The sequence below is a fragment of the Squalius cephalus genome, assembly GCF_949319135.1.
Source record: "Squalius cephalus genome assembly, chromosome: 17".
Lineage (NCBI taxonomy): Eukaryota > Metazoa > Chordata > Actinopteri > Cypriniformes > Leuciscidae > Squalius > Squalius cephalus.
In genome coordinates, this window is record NC_137138.1 from 17,634,144 (window position 1) to 17,648,857 (window position 14,714).

The window sequence follows — 14,714 nt, forward strand, 5'->3', positions numbered from 1 at the left end:
ATGAACACTTATTAATATTTAAAATGAATAAATATTTGTATTTTACACCAAAATGTTACAGAACGAACTCATTACAAAAGAGACACACTTAATTGTTTATGATTTTACGTATAACAGCTTCTGTGATGTATACTTAGAGAACATTATTAAATACATTAAATCAGTATTTTTGTAATTTTTTTATTTATTTTTGTTGTTGTTGTTTGAGGTCTTTTGAAGTGTCTTGTATAAGTGTGTTGTCTTGTTTTTTGCAATAATGCCACATAGCGTGCCACTAAAAGACAAGACTTGATTACAATAACATATATATTTTTTCCAATAATCCAAATGTATAAAAATAGTTACCTTAAGAATAAAAAAGCAGATATGAACAGGAGTGAAGGGTGAAAACTCAATTACAGTGGTGTGTGTGTGTGTGTGTGTGTGTGTGTGTGTGATCATGTTCGTCCGCATTTGTGCTCTAATACCAGGCCTTCATTTAGGTGTGGACATTTTCAGATTTATGCTGGAAGTTTTTTTTTTCTCTTTTCCCATTCATTTTTTTGTATATATCTTCAGAACAACCGAATCAAGCAGTTTTGTGTGTGTGTGTGTGTGTGTGTGTGCAGAGATGGGCATAAATACATGGAAATGTATTTAAAATACAAATACAAAATACTGTGTGGAAAAATGTATTTAAATACAAATACAAAATACTGTGTGAAAAAAGGTATTTAAATACAAATACAGTATTTTGTATTTTGAAAATACACAAAATACATGTGAAATTGGCCATCCAGTGCAGGTATAGGTCACATTGAATGAAGAAACTACATAGGCCTACTGACTTTTCATTCCTAACCTCATCTCTGCCCTCTCTGTCATTCTGTCTGTCTTTCTTTCTTTCTTTCTTTCTTTCTTTCTTTCTTTCTGGCAATTACAAATACACTTATTTAAAATAGCAGCCATTTATATACTTATTTCTGGTTACAATGTAGTCTATTACTTGTGGTGAACACTATTAAAAAATTCATACTGTAAAACTGTGGAAACCTTTTCTGCTATCTAGCAAAGAATATGGATGGGCGATATGGACAAAATCTCAATTTTACTTCACAGTAACAATATCATGGTTTCACAATTCTCAATATCAGTTTTGATTCCACAGCATAAACTGAATTTCAAACTCTTTTGAGGTTTTTTTTGTTGTTGTTGTTGCTTTTTAAGTAATTCTATGTTTATTTTATGTCAAGTTTATTTGTTTCTATAAGTTTATTAAAATTAGAAAGCGTATTAGAATTACTTAGATTCATTTGACACTATTTACACTGAAAAAAAAATATGGTAAGTGGTTGCACACAATTGATTTAGCTACATTTAAAAAAAATGCATTAATTAACTAAAATTGATTAAGTTCAACTTAATGCCATCCAAGCATCTTCTTCCGCTTATCCGGGGCCAAGTCACGGGGGCAGCAGTCTAAGCAGGGATGCCCAGACCTCCCTCTCCCTGGACAACTTCCTCCAGCTCTTCTGGGGGGACACCGAGGCATTCCCATGCCAGCCGGGAGACATAGTCCCTCCAGCATGTCCTAGGTCTTCCCCGGGGCCTCCTCCCGGTGGGACATGCCCAGAACACCTTCCCGGGAAGGCGACCAGGAGGCATCCGGAACAGATGCCCAAGCCACCTCAGCTGGCCCCTCTCGATGTGGAGGAGCAGCGGCTCTACTCTGAGCTCCTCCCGAGTGACCGAGCTTCTCACCCTATCTCTGAGGGATCGCCCAGCCACCCTGCGGAGAAAGCTCATTTCGGCCGCCTGTATCCGGGATCTTGTCCTTTCAGTCATGACCCACAGCTCATGACCATAGGTGAGAGTAGGAAAGTAGATTGACCGGTAAATCGAGAGCTTGGCCTTGCAGCTCAGCTCTTTCTTCACCACGACAGACCAGTACATCGACCGCATTACTGCAGAAGCTGCACCGATCCGTCTGTCAATCTCCCGTTCCATCCTTCCCAAGACCCCAAGATACTTGAACTCCTCCACTTGAGGCAGGAACTCTCCACCAACCTGAAGTGGGCAAGCCACCCTTTTCCGACTGAGAACCATGGCCTCGGATTTGGAGGCGCTGATTCTCATCCCAGCCGCTTCACACTCGGCTGCAAACCGTCCCAGTGCATGCTGAAGGTCCTGGTCTGATGGAGCCAGCATGACAACATCATCCGCAAAGAGCAGAGATGAGATCATGTGGTCCCCAAACCTGACCCCCTCCGGCCCCTGGCTGTGCCTAGAAATTCTGTCCATACAAATTATGAACAGAACCGTTCTGTACGTAACCGTACGCTATTTTCCCACTTTCCCACAAAGGGCAGCCCTGCCGGAGTCCAACATGCACCGGGAACAAGTCTGACTTACTGTCGGCAATGCGAACCAAGCTCCTGCTTCGGTTGTACAGGGACCGGACAGCCCTTAGCAAGGGGCCCCGGACCCCATACTCCCAGAGCACCCTCCACAGGATGCCGCGAGGGACACAGTCGAATGCCTTCTCCAAGTCCACAAAGCACATGTGGATTGGTTGGGCAAACTCCCATGAACCCTCTAGCACCCTGGAGAGGGTATAGAGCTGGTCCAGTTTTCCACGACCGGGACAAAAACCACACTGTTCCTCCTGGATCAGCCGTGTTCTCCTCTCCAGTACCCTGGCACAGACTTTTCCGGGGAGGCTGAGAAGTGTGATCCCCCTGTAGTTGGAGCACACCCTCCGGTCCCCCTTCTTAAAAAGAGGGACCACCATCCCGGTCTGCCAGTCCAAAGCCAAGACAGCCCAAAAACATCCAGAGACTTGAGGTACTCAGGGCGGATCTCATCCACCCCCGGTGCCTTGCCACCGAGGAGTTTCTTGACTACCTCGGTGACTTCAGCTTAGGTGATGGACGAGTCCACCTCTGAGCCCTCAGCCTCTGCTTCCTCAATGGAAGACGTGATGGCGGGATTGAGGAGATCCTCGAAGTATTCCTTCCACCGTCCGATGACATCCCCAGTCGAGGTCAACAGCTGCCCACCTCCACTGAAAACAGCATTAGTAGGGCACTGCATCGCCCCCCCCCCCCCCCCCCCCCCCCCCCCCTCGCTGACAGGGGATTTGGCCAAACATTCCCAACAGACCCTCACAGTATGTTTGGGTCTGCCGAGTCTGTCCAGCTTCCTCCCCTGCCATCGGATCCAACTCACCCCCAGGTGGTGATCAGTTGACAGCTCCACCCCTCTCTTCACCCGAGTGTCCAAGACATCAACTTAATGCATTTGTTTAAATGTAGCTAAAATCAGTTGTGTGCAACCACTTATGATACATTTTTTTTATTAAATTCAACAAAACATTTTTTTCAGTGTACCCCTTTTTTTATTATTATTTTTTATGTACAATAAAACTAAAGCTGAAGATTTTTGTGGTGTATCATTCATAAGTGCTTCTTTTTCCACTCCAACGTTCCAATAATTCCTGCCCACTAAAAGCTGCATGGATATATTTGCTTATAATATACATAGATAAATCTATGTAAACAATTTAGAAAAAGTTCCATCAATTCACACTTTATATCATCACTAGTTCCATATAACCCAGCCCTAACATGCAGTAATGCTTTAAACACATTTGACAAGCTAGTTGATAAAAATCAACAACCAGTCAAGACTGGCTTACGCTATTTTCCCACTTGTCTGTGCTCTTTTATTCTTTCATGTTAACTTAAGTGAATAATACACTATTTTAACTTTAATCAACAAGTAGAATTGATCATGACATTCTCACCTTATTCAAAACAAACAAACAAAAAGTCACTGATCCAATGCTGAGCTAGTGAATGTATGAACTAGTTGATGCACAAAATCAATACCCTGATAAAGAGGTTGACTGGCAAAAAGTATTTTATGTATTTTGAAAATACTAAAATACTCATCTTAAATGTATTTAAATACAAATTACATTTGATTTTTTCCAAAGGCTTTAAAATACAAAATACAAAATAGTATTTTGTATTTCAAATACGTATTTTAAATACATGTATCTGAAATACTGCCCATCCCTGTGTGTGTGTATGTGTGTGTGTGTGTGTGTGTGTGTGTGTGTGTGTGTAGATAGATAATGTAAAAAACAAAACAAAAAAAAAACATGTTTTTTAACTAAAGAAAGTTTAAATGCAGTCACACTGACCCCCAAACACTATAAAATATTGACTTGCCGGTAAAACCTGTGAAGGTTTGTTGAAACTCTGAACCTTCAGAGCATCTGTTGGCAACCTAAAGTTTCTCACACTGACAAATGGATCAGATTATCTCTTTGCATTCAAATTTAGGACAATGACACCTGAAGAGACTAAAATATGAAGACGATAATACACAATGCCTGACCCAAAAACAAGTAGATACCGATCGCAACAAGATCTGTGTCTGCATGTAGCCTACAAATGAATGCTACAGATCTGTGGAGGACATTGCATGCCAAAAATGACACAGTTCTTGCCGTGGCGAGTGACATTTTTCACCGTAAAACAATAACATGATAACATATGAAACCAGAAAAGAAAATACAATTCTGATAAGAATAATTCAATAAAATTGTTTATCATCCTCTTTCACAAGGCACACATTTTTCTACAATACAGAAATATCAAGAACACTAACAATAGTTTGAAATGAATCATTATACCTACACCAATATGTTACAGAATGCACACGGTGCTGAAACAGCAGCAGATAACAAGCCTAAAAAGTATTGGAGGAAAAAGTAAGTATAAATAAATAACTGATGACTGCTTCTGACCCAGATTGTTGGATGCATAATCCAATATATAAAGTGGGCTAGGTGTCAGTTGTCAATCACACACAAATTACAGACTAGTAAAAATGTACTATTGAAACTCAGACTAGAGCCTCTTCTTGTCTCAAACTGCTAAACTCAAAGTTAAGAGATTAATTTAACTAAAATCTGTTTGAATTCCCAACCTTCAGAGCATCTGTCGGTAAACCAAAGGTTTCTCATTTAAGTTTGTTTTAGCTTGGTGTCAGGGTTCACTCAATATCGCTTTCTGCTCGCTACTCTGCGCTTTGAGGGGTTTGGATGGAAGGATCGAAAAGTGAAGAAACACTTGTCAGGAGACTAGAATTTAGAATAAAATACATGTATATGTATTGAGACAAGAGAACAGTTTTCAGAATCTCTGTGGACACATATAGTTTGTTAATTTTTTCTCTTTATTGATTATATTAAATGTGACATTAGTCTACACTTCTGGGCAAAAAATCAAATGGGCCTAGCCAAAAATGTCAAAATATTTAGTGGTCTACAAATGGTCTCAACCATTTTAATCACAATTCAGGAAAATATCAAGAATTGCACAATTACTTTTCTGATGTTTTTCAGAGACAGCAATGGCTTAAGTATCTCTCTATAAATTACAGAAACGTCTGTCTGTCTGTGTGTGTGTGTGTGTGTGTGTCTGTCTGTCTGTCTGTGTGTCTGTTAACCACATATCTCTCGAACCGTTAGTCCGATGGATTTCAAACTTGACAGGTGTCTCGCTACGGTCACGAGTAAGTGCAGTGCCAAGTTTGACGTTGTTTGGATGAGAAATGATAAAGATATCGTTAAATATATCATTTTTATAAGGTTGTGGTTTAAAAATAAACATTCTGACACTAGAGAGTTGTATCGGTCAAAGAAGCCCCAAGAAGGTTGTGGTTTAAAAATAAACATTCTGACAATCTGTCAGCTACACTGTTTACTTCTGAATATTATAGTTTGGTTCCAAAACGTGATAAATCCATTTTGATTAATTGGAGTAAAAATGTGTTTTCTTTACCAAGAAACCAACAATTACTAAAAACACACACAAAAACTGATTTTGCACGGGCACTTTGCACTGCTCCCTGAATCAACACGCTTATTCATTTGTGGATGTTGGATGTTAACTGAATCTATATGTCAGCTATGCTGTTTCTGAATATTATATTTCATTCTGGTGCGCTTAATGTTATTGCTACTGTGTAATAGTAGCCTATGCTATTCACCAACTAAACATATCCTATTCAATGCGTTCACAGTCTCTTTCACGGGCATCATTTGTTGATTTCAAACTTGACAGGTGTCTCGCTACGGTCACGAGTAAGTGCAGTGCCAAGTTTGACGTTGTTTGGATGAGAAATGATAAAGATATCGTTAAATATATCATTTTTATAAGGTTGTGGTTTAAAAATAAACATTCTGACACTAGAGAGTTGTATCGGTCAAAGAAGCCCCAAGAAGGTTGTGGTTTAAAAATAAACATTCTGACAATCTGTCAGCTACACTGTTTACTTCTGAATATTATAGTTTGGATCCAAAACGTGATAAATCCATTTTGATTAATTTGAGTAAAAATGTGTTTTCTTTACCAAGAAACCAACAATTACTAAAAACACACACAAAAACTGATTTTGCACGGGCATTTTGCACTGCTCCCTGAATCGACACGCTTATTCATTTGTGGATGTTAACTGAATCTGTAAGTCAGCTATGCTGTTTACTTCTGAATATTATATTTCATTCTGGTGCGCTTAACGTTATCGCTACTGTGTAATAGTAGCCTATGCTATTCACCAACTAAACATATCCTATTCAATGCGTTTACAGTCTCTTTCACGGGCATCATTTGTAGTGGCCTATACACAAACTGTTTACTCAAGCGCAGCGTTTTCTCAGAGTTCACTGTGTGCTTTCTACCATGCACAAAAAAAAAATGTCACTGAACTTTTGCTGTGTAATTGTAACAATGAGCACTCAAACACACCAAACCAACAATTACTAAAAACACACACAAAAACTGATTTTGCACGGGCATTTTTTGCACTAGTTTAAGCAATTTGCTTAAATTTAGCTGATTTCGTGCCCAATAATTTGTGCTTAAGACAATCAAAAGGGTGTGACAATCAAATGTCACGATCTTGATATGAATGAAATGCTTAACTTTTATTGTTGAAGATTTATCAGTAAATTTTACAAACTATTGAAAATTCCAAATGTTCTAAGAGATGAACATTTCCCCCACTTATATTCTAAATTTTGATTCGGTTATCACCATAAAGACACTATGGCTGGTTGGTTGTGAATATCTGTGATGTTTGTTTTTGTTAAAATTGCATGCATTTTCAGTTCACGAAAATGATCTAAAAGGACTATAAACATTTCTAAGAACACATTTGTGACCCTGGATCACAAAACCAGTCACATGTCACACGGGTATATTTTGTGGCAATAGCCAACAATACATTGTATGGGTCAAAATGGGTCATATTTTTTATGCCAAAAATCATTAGAATATTAGGTTAAGATCATGTTCCATGAAGATATTTTGTAAAACATTTGTGTGTGTGTGAGTGAATGCAGCAACATTGCAAAGATAAATGGACAACTTTAAAGGGGATTTTCTCAATGTTTCGATTTTTTTGCACCCTCAGATTCTAGATTTTCAGATTTTCTAATATTTCAATATTTTTAGGCCAAATACTGTCCTATCCTAACAAACCATACATCAATGGAAAGTTTATTTATTCAGCTTTCATATGATGTATAAATCTCAATTTAAAAAAATTTACCCTTGTGACTGGTTTTGTGGTCCAGGGTCACATTTCACAGAATTGCAAAGAACTTTGTGTGAATGCTGCAGCTGCAACCTTCACGGAGTCTGTTGGAAACCCTGACGTTTCTCACGCACGTCATTCGTATGCAGAAGCTCCATGTATATAGGTCAGGGCAAAAGATCTCCTTTTGCTCAACACGCTGAAAACATGAAGGTGGTCACCGCTCTTCTCCTGGCTGCTCTGTGCTTCGAGGGGCTCAATGCAAAGTGTCCCGAGCCAGCCACTCTGACAGATGATTATGGAAGCAAACTCTGCGCCCAGATGTTCGAAGACAGCAGCTACTACTATGATGACAGCTGTACTGGCAGTTTCCTTGATGTTTATCCTGATGAAGACACCCCCATCATGCCACAGGTTTGGGACAACCGTGTTTCCTCTTTGGTGGTGGGCCGAGGCTGCTCCCTGACAGTGTGGTCTAAAACCAAGAAGCAAGGATACAAGAAGAAGTTTTCTGCTGGAATCGTATATCACCTGAAGGAATTGAAGCAAGGCCTGTTTGGAAACTGGAACGATTCCATCTCTGGATACTACTGCACGTGTTAGATGCGAAGCAAGGCCGAAGACAGAGTCCTAAAAGACATTAACATATAATGTCAATGACACAAAAGAACAGCTGTAACACTCTGTTTTCAGACACAATATACATTCTGCTCATTGTAAATCTGCTCAATGCCTGCAAGTGAATTAAACACCATGTTACTGCAGGGAATCTCTGCAAGAACGTGATGCAGAAACATTCAAGACTTGGTGCATGATTATTTTTTATTGTTTTAAATAAGCAATGGTTTTGAAAGTATTCCCAAGTTACAGTCAAGTTTTGAAACTTAACCTTTAGTTGTAAGTCAAATAAGTTAACAAAATCAGTGCTTGAAATGTGAAATTGAAGCATAATTTCAATTTTATGATTTTTTTTTTTTATTACTGGTTTCACGTCAATGAACCGCTTTGTGAACATTTTCAAAAGCATGTAAATATCAAAACCATTATACTGCACAATTCTGTAATGAATGGTGCAAAGGGAAGATAATCCATTGAGTCGTTCATGAAAGACACGTCAGATTGCATCATGTTTTCATATGTTGTGTCCTACTGTATATGAAAATGCCCCCCCACCCATAATTCAAGGTTGGATTTAACTACATTTCTCACATCTGCACTATACTTGTAGATCAATAAATCATGTCTGAAAACAGCTGCTAATGAGCCAGTTGACATTAAAGCCCTAGAGGAGCTTTGAGCCACCTGCAGTGAGCTCAACAACCAATCCTTTCTCAGATAATAATCATGAGAACTGAAACACTTAACCACCGCTTCAGTTTCTCTGCTGGAGTCACTGTCCTTATCTGGTGCGCAATATTTATTTTCACAAAAAAAAAAAAAAAATTAAAAAAAAAAAAAAAAAAAAAAAAATTAAAATAATAATAATAAAAAATAATAATAATAGAAATAATAAAAAATAATAATAAAAAAATAAAAAAATAAAAACAAAAGAAAATTAAATAAAAGAAAAATAAAATAAAATAAAATAAAACAAAACAAAACAAAACAAAACAAAACAAAATAAAATAAAATAAAATCTCAAATCTACACATCAGCTTGTACAAACCTCAAACTTCTGCTTCAAATAATAAAAAATTAGTCAAAAACATATTCTCTTTTGACAGAATCAAACTTTGGCCTCAGATGACACGAAACCCAACAAATACAAAGACTACTCCACTGCCTAGAGAGCACTAGTGAGATCAGCACTAGTGAGATCAGTTCAGAACACTGTTACAAAAAGCACTTTTTGGCAATCAGGAATCATTACGTAATGTTTATTACAGTATACAACGTGCAGAGACAGTGAAATTCAACAGTAAGCTTTAAGAAAAGTTTATTTTCAGTACACTTTTATAAAGAGCACTGTAAAAGAAAAGTTGAAATACCAAAGAATTGAATATAAACTTGGTATCCAATACAATACAGTATACTGTCAGTAAAATAAAAATAAGTAATTCAGCATCCTTGGCCAAATTGCATTACAGTATTGGTGATCATATTTGCCATACTATAGTATAACATTTTTTTTTTTATCTTGTGACATGACTTACCCTCACTCCAGGCAGTTGTCTCTCTGTTATGCAAAAATACCAAGAAGTACATGGCTACAAATCAATTGACAATTATGAGTTTGAGGATGTACAACATGTGCTACAGTATTTACATAGAATAGTGAAAGTCTCCCATCTAAAGTGTGCACTGTAAAAACCCTGTAGGCCAACTTCCCATGCATGCTCAAGAACTTGGTCAATTATATATAGCTTTGTATTTTATCAGGAACAAATGTCCTTTGACCCTGTCCCCTTAATTTTCCTTCCCCCCTTCTCTTCCTCTTTGTCTTCAAAATTAGGATTAATTTTCCTGTAGCCCAAATTATATTATCCTGAGATTCTGAGTGCATGGTGTGTCATCAGTTTACACATGGATAAATGTGTGCTATTTGAGTTCATGACACTTGAGGTAACTGTGTATTTGTGTTTTCTGAATGAGAACGGGGTTAAACCTGTGCAAAATGAGGACATTTGTGTAGAGTTTTGCAGAAAACATTGAGAAAATTGTGTGAAATGCAGGTGAAATGTGTTATTTCGAGAACTGAATGGATGGTTTGGGAAATTGGGCCAACTGAGTGTGTTAGCAATCAAGAAAAACTGTAATAGTCTCTGATCTTCACAGATTGTAAACTTTTGTTATAGGAGGGTATGGAAAACATCACTGTACCCCATACCCAAGACAAACAAAAAAAAAAGGTTGTTTCAACTTAAAAAAAGTAAGTGTTCATGCTGCCTTAAAATATTAAGTTTAGTCAACTTGAAATGTGAAGTTGTACTAAGTGACAAATTGGATACACACACACACACACACACACACACACACACACACACACACACACATATATATATATATATTCCGTGTTTACACTGGATGCGAGTGGCACAATGCGAAAGCCACTTGATGATAGACACCAGTGGCCGCGTCTACTGATCTGCTCGGTCCGCGTGGCAGCATGCAGTTTCAAATATTGAAGATTCATCATGTAGAGCAGTGCTCGAAGTGGGGCGGTACTCACCGGCATAGATATCATATAAAGGCTAGATGTCTTAAGGCGGAGTCACTTCCGGCATCACTGGCGGCCATCTTAGGACAGGACTCTGTGAATTAAGGTGAGTGAGCAGCACGCACACAAATCCTCTTATCTCGCTGAAATCTGGACAGATTTACAAACGGTTTGGTTTCTTACAAACGTTATTAACGTGGCTATAATTCTGAATGCTTAAACATTTTGAACATAATTATTCATATGTATGCAGTATAATAGCTACATCTCTGACGTTTATAACAAACCAAACCGTTTGAAAATCGGTAGAAAATTGAGCAAGTTATGGTTATTTAAAAGTACATGCACCATGTTATGAGTGAGCGAGCATCCTGTCGTAAGATGGCCGCCGTGTGCGGATGTCGAGCTCCATTGGCCAGCAGCGCGGACGAGACATCTAGCCTTTATATGATATCTATGCTCACCGGTACGCAGTACAGGTGTTGTGCCGAATTTCGACCCCCTGCCAAATTATTACCCCCCTCGTTGAAGTCAGTTCCTGATTGCCTAATCCTAACCCCACCCCTAATCCTAACCCCTCCCCCACAACTAATCCTACCAATACTAGGGGGGTAATAATTTGGCGGGGGTCAAAATTCGGCACAACAACGGCACCTTTTTCCCCCCACTTCAAGCACTGGTGTAGAGGTAAGGAATACGGCTCTCATTTACTATTAAAAACGATGTTTACCAGATGCTACGATCTTTCACAGAAGTCTCTGCGATGTACGTTTGCTATCTGGGCATACATTTTGAGACCCTTGAAACCGGAGACTGACCCCGTCAGTCAAGTCCGAAGCAAGACACACGCAAGTGCAACGCGTTATGGCAACGAAGTCTCAGACTGACAGATACATAAAAATAAAGGTGAATTTAGGCTACTATAGTTTTGCACACGTTGTCATGTCTTTTTATAATCAAATTGATTTGATTTTATTGACCACAATATTATCACTAATATTTGTTTAAAAGGGGCACTTTTGATTAATTTTGCTAAAAATAAATAAATTCACAGCTAGCCGTGGATTATCCCTTACATATAAGTTTATAAAGATATATATTTTCTGTCAAACCAATAGCTGCTAGCAGTTATCTTTGCAAGTTTCTCCGCTGACAAAAACATTTGAAAAATAACCTTGGTCGCTCACTTGTGACGTCACAGAAGGTTTTGGTTCAGTTTTCTAGCAGCACAAGCGATCTGAACAGTATTTCAAACAGAGCTGCCAACTCTCACGCACGCCACACATCCATTTTCTCACGCACAGAAAAATCGCGGAGCAAAGACGACATGGAGACCAACAGAGTAGACAGAGCAGGTTAGTTATGATATAAAAAAAATCTCAGCTCTCAGATTCTGTCACTTTTATTACGAAATTCAAACAATAAATACCGTTTTGGCGTTTGTAAATGTGACGCAACAGATCCCTGGCGGCACGTGAACCGACCATCTCTAGCTAATAGTAAATAAACACTAATGAACACTGTTGAAAGATACAGTACAACTTTACGAAATGTATATTCCTCATACATAATATTGACCAATCAATCAAACAAAGAGGTCAATAAAACAGCTGGAAAACAATTATGTCACATAACATTTACCTCATGAAAGCCATTTGATGATCATAATATAGGCTAACTGTTATAGCACGTTAGTTGGCTAGAAAAAAAGAGCTATAGAGTATTTTTCTAAATCATGTGTACTATAGGCTATTACATATTTATTATATTTTTACTTATATCATTAAATAAAGTTGTTATAAAAAAAAAACGCATTCTATTTAATTAGAGTTATTTTTAAGATTAAATAATACTGCCAGTTGATAGGGCTCTCTGTATGTTTACAGCATTAGGTGAGATGTTTTTTTCTTGAGAAAAATTAATTCCTAATATATCTTGTGTAGCCTACCTAATATTTATCCAAATGAGTCAATATTAAATCACAATAATTGAATTGACTTGAAATAATAAAAAAGCGTAGCTTACCAGAAATTGTACCATGTAAACATTGTACCATGTTGTCACTAAACCTAATAAAATTCAGTTTAGTTACTAAAATTGTTTGACAATCACAATACACTTATTGTGATGCAATCATTTTTTTTACATTTTGATTTAATGATTTAATTTGGCTGGTAACAGTGGAATTGTGTATTATTCCAATAGAATTTAATTTGAATGTTAGAATTTGACATAAAAGGTGATGCATGCATCTACAAATGCCCATATAGGTGAAAATGCCCCTGGAAATCAATTTAAGATGGCAAATATTACCCCTTAAAGGGATAGTTCGGCCGAAAATGATATTAAACCCATGATTTACTCACCCTCAAGCATTTTCGAGATGCATATGTCAATCATTTTTCAGACGAACACATTTTCAGTTATTTTAGAAAATGTCTTAGATCTTTCAGTGGTTATAATGTCAAGTTATGGGGTCCACCTCCTTCAAGTCCCAAAAATGTGCATGCATCCTTCACAAAAGTAAACAATCCGGCTCCAGGGGGATAAACGAAGGCCTTCTGAGGGTAATCCGTGCGGTTTTGTCTTAAAAATATACATATTTTAAAACTTTATAAATGAAAATAACTGGCTTCCGACAACGGTCGACACGTGTTCACGGGATGGATGCCGGCGTATGACGTAGCGTAGGAAGCGTCGTGACGTAGAACGTAGGGCTGTGCCAAAAACTCAATATCCTCTTCTCTAATATCAAAATCCTCCGACATTTTCTTTTAAATACACGTTTTTTAAATCGCAGAAATCCTGAGTGAAGTTTTGTTTTGCTCTGCTCTCTGGCTGCGCTTTCGCATTCGTTCTACGTCACGACGCTTCCTACGCTACGTCCTATGTCATACGCCGGCATCCATCCCGTGAACGCGCGTCGACCGTTGCCGGAAGCCAGTTATTTTCATTTATAAAGTTTTAAATATGTATATTTTTAAGACAAAACCGCACGGATTACCCTCAGAAGGCCTTTGTTTATCCCCCTGGAGCCGGATGGATTACTTTTGTGAAGGATGCATGCACATTTTTGGGACTTGAAGGAGGTGGACCCCATAACTTGACATTATAACCACTGAAAGATCTAAGACATTTTCTAAAATAACTGAAAATGTGTTAGTCTGAAAAATGATTGACATATGCATCTCGAAAGGCTTGAGGGTGAGTAAATCATGGGTTTAATATCATTTTTGGCTGAACTATCCCTTTAATAAAAAAAAATGTTAATTTCTGTCACTGCTGTGAACTGACCACTGCATAGAATATGAAAAATATGAATATCTTCATTAGTCAGCTGTCAACATCAGGCCTAAACCAGCCATGGCACCAAGCACAAAACAGAATCAGTAAAATGTTATCTAATTATTATCAACAAAACTTTGAAAATATTGTTCGAGACATTTTGTCATTATTGCACACCCCTAATGCATGGTCTTAAAAAAGCCTTAAATTTGACTTTAAAAATGTGCAGAAACCCTGGAAATTGCTCAAATTGTTTTATATCTCTCGATCTGTGTTTTATCTCGCAGTTACATTGTAGAGGAAGATGCTGCGCCAAGGCCTGTCCCAGAGAGAGTAGAGAAGAAAGGGAGGTTCTTTAGATGGGCTTTGTCTTGGAAATCCAAGAAAACTTCCAAAGAAGCCCAACAGAGTCAGTGCAGAAATGACAGCAGCCAACAGCCTGAGAGATGCTCTGATGGGGAAGCTGAACAGAACCGCAACACTGAACTGTACAACTCAGTGTACAGCAGGCACAGCTGTGAGTCTTCTCTCACCAGAGTGCCGGATGATGATAAAGACATTTCCAGGCAAGAGCAAAGGGGCATCAGCACTCACAACAGCAATCCTTCTCTGACTGTGCAATCTATGACTGAGGAGAGCACCAACTCCGCTTCGACATCGGATGACATTTCTTGGAAGAATG

At 38.2% G+C, this 14,714-nt stretch overlaps 1 protein-coding gene across 1 annotated transcript; it reads left to right on the plus strand.

Annotated features, from left to right (window-relative positions):
* The first annotated feature begins 7,766 nt into the window (after positions 1-7,766).
* On the plus strand, positions 7,767-8,890 carry LOC307145092 (syncollin-like). The gene has a single exon (XM_079847917.1). The coding sequence runs from the start codon at positions 7,798-7,800 to the stop codon at positions 8,191-8,193; it is 396 nt and encodes a 131-aa protein (XP_079704043.1). The 5' UTR covers positions 7,767-7,797; the 3' UTR covers positions 8,194-8,890.
* Positions 8,891-14,714: the final 5,824 nt, after the last annotated feature.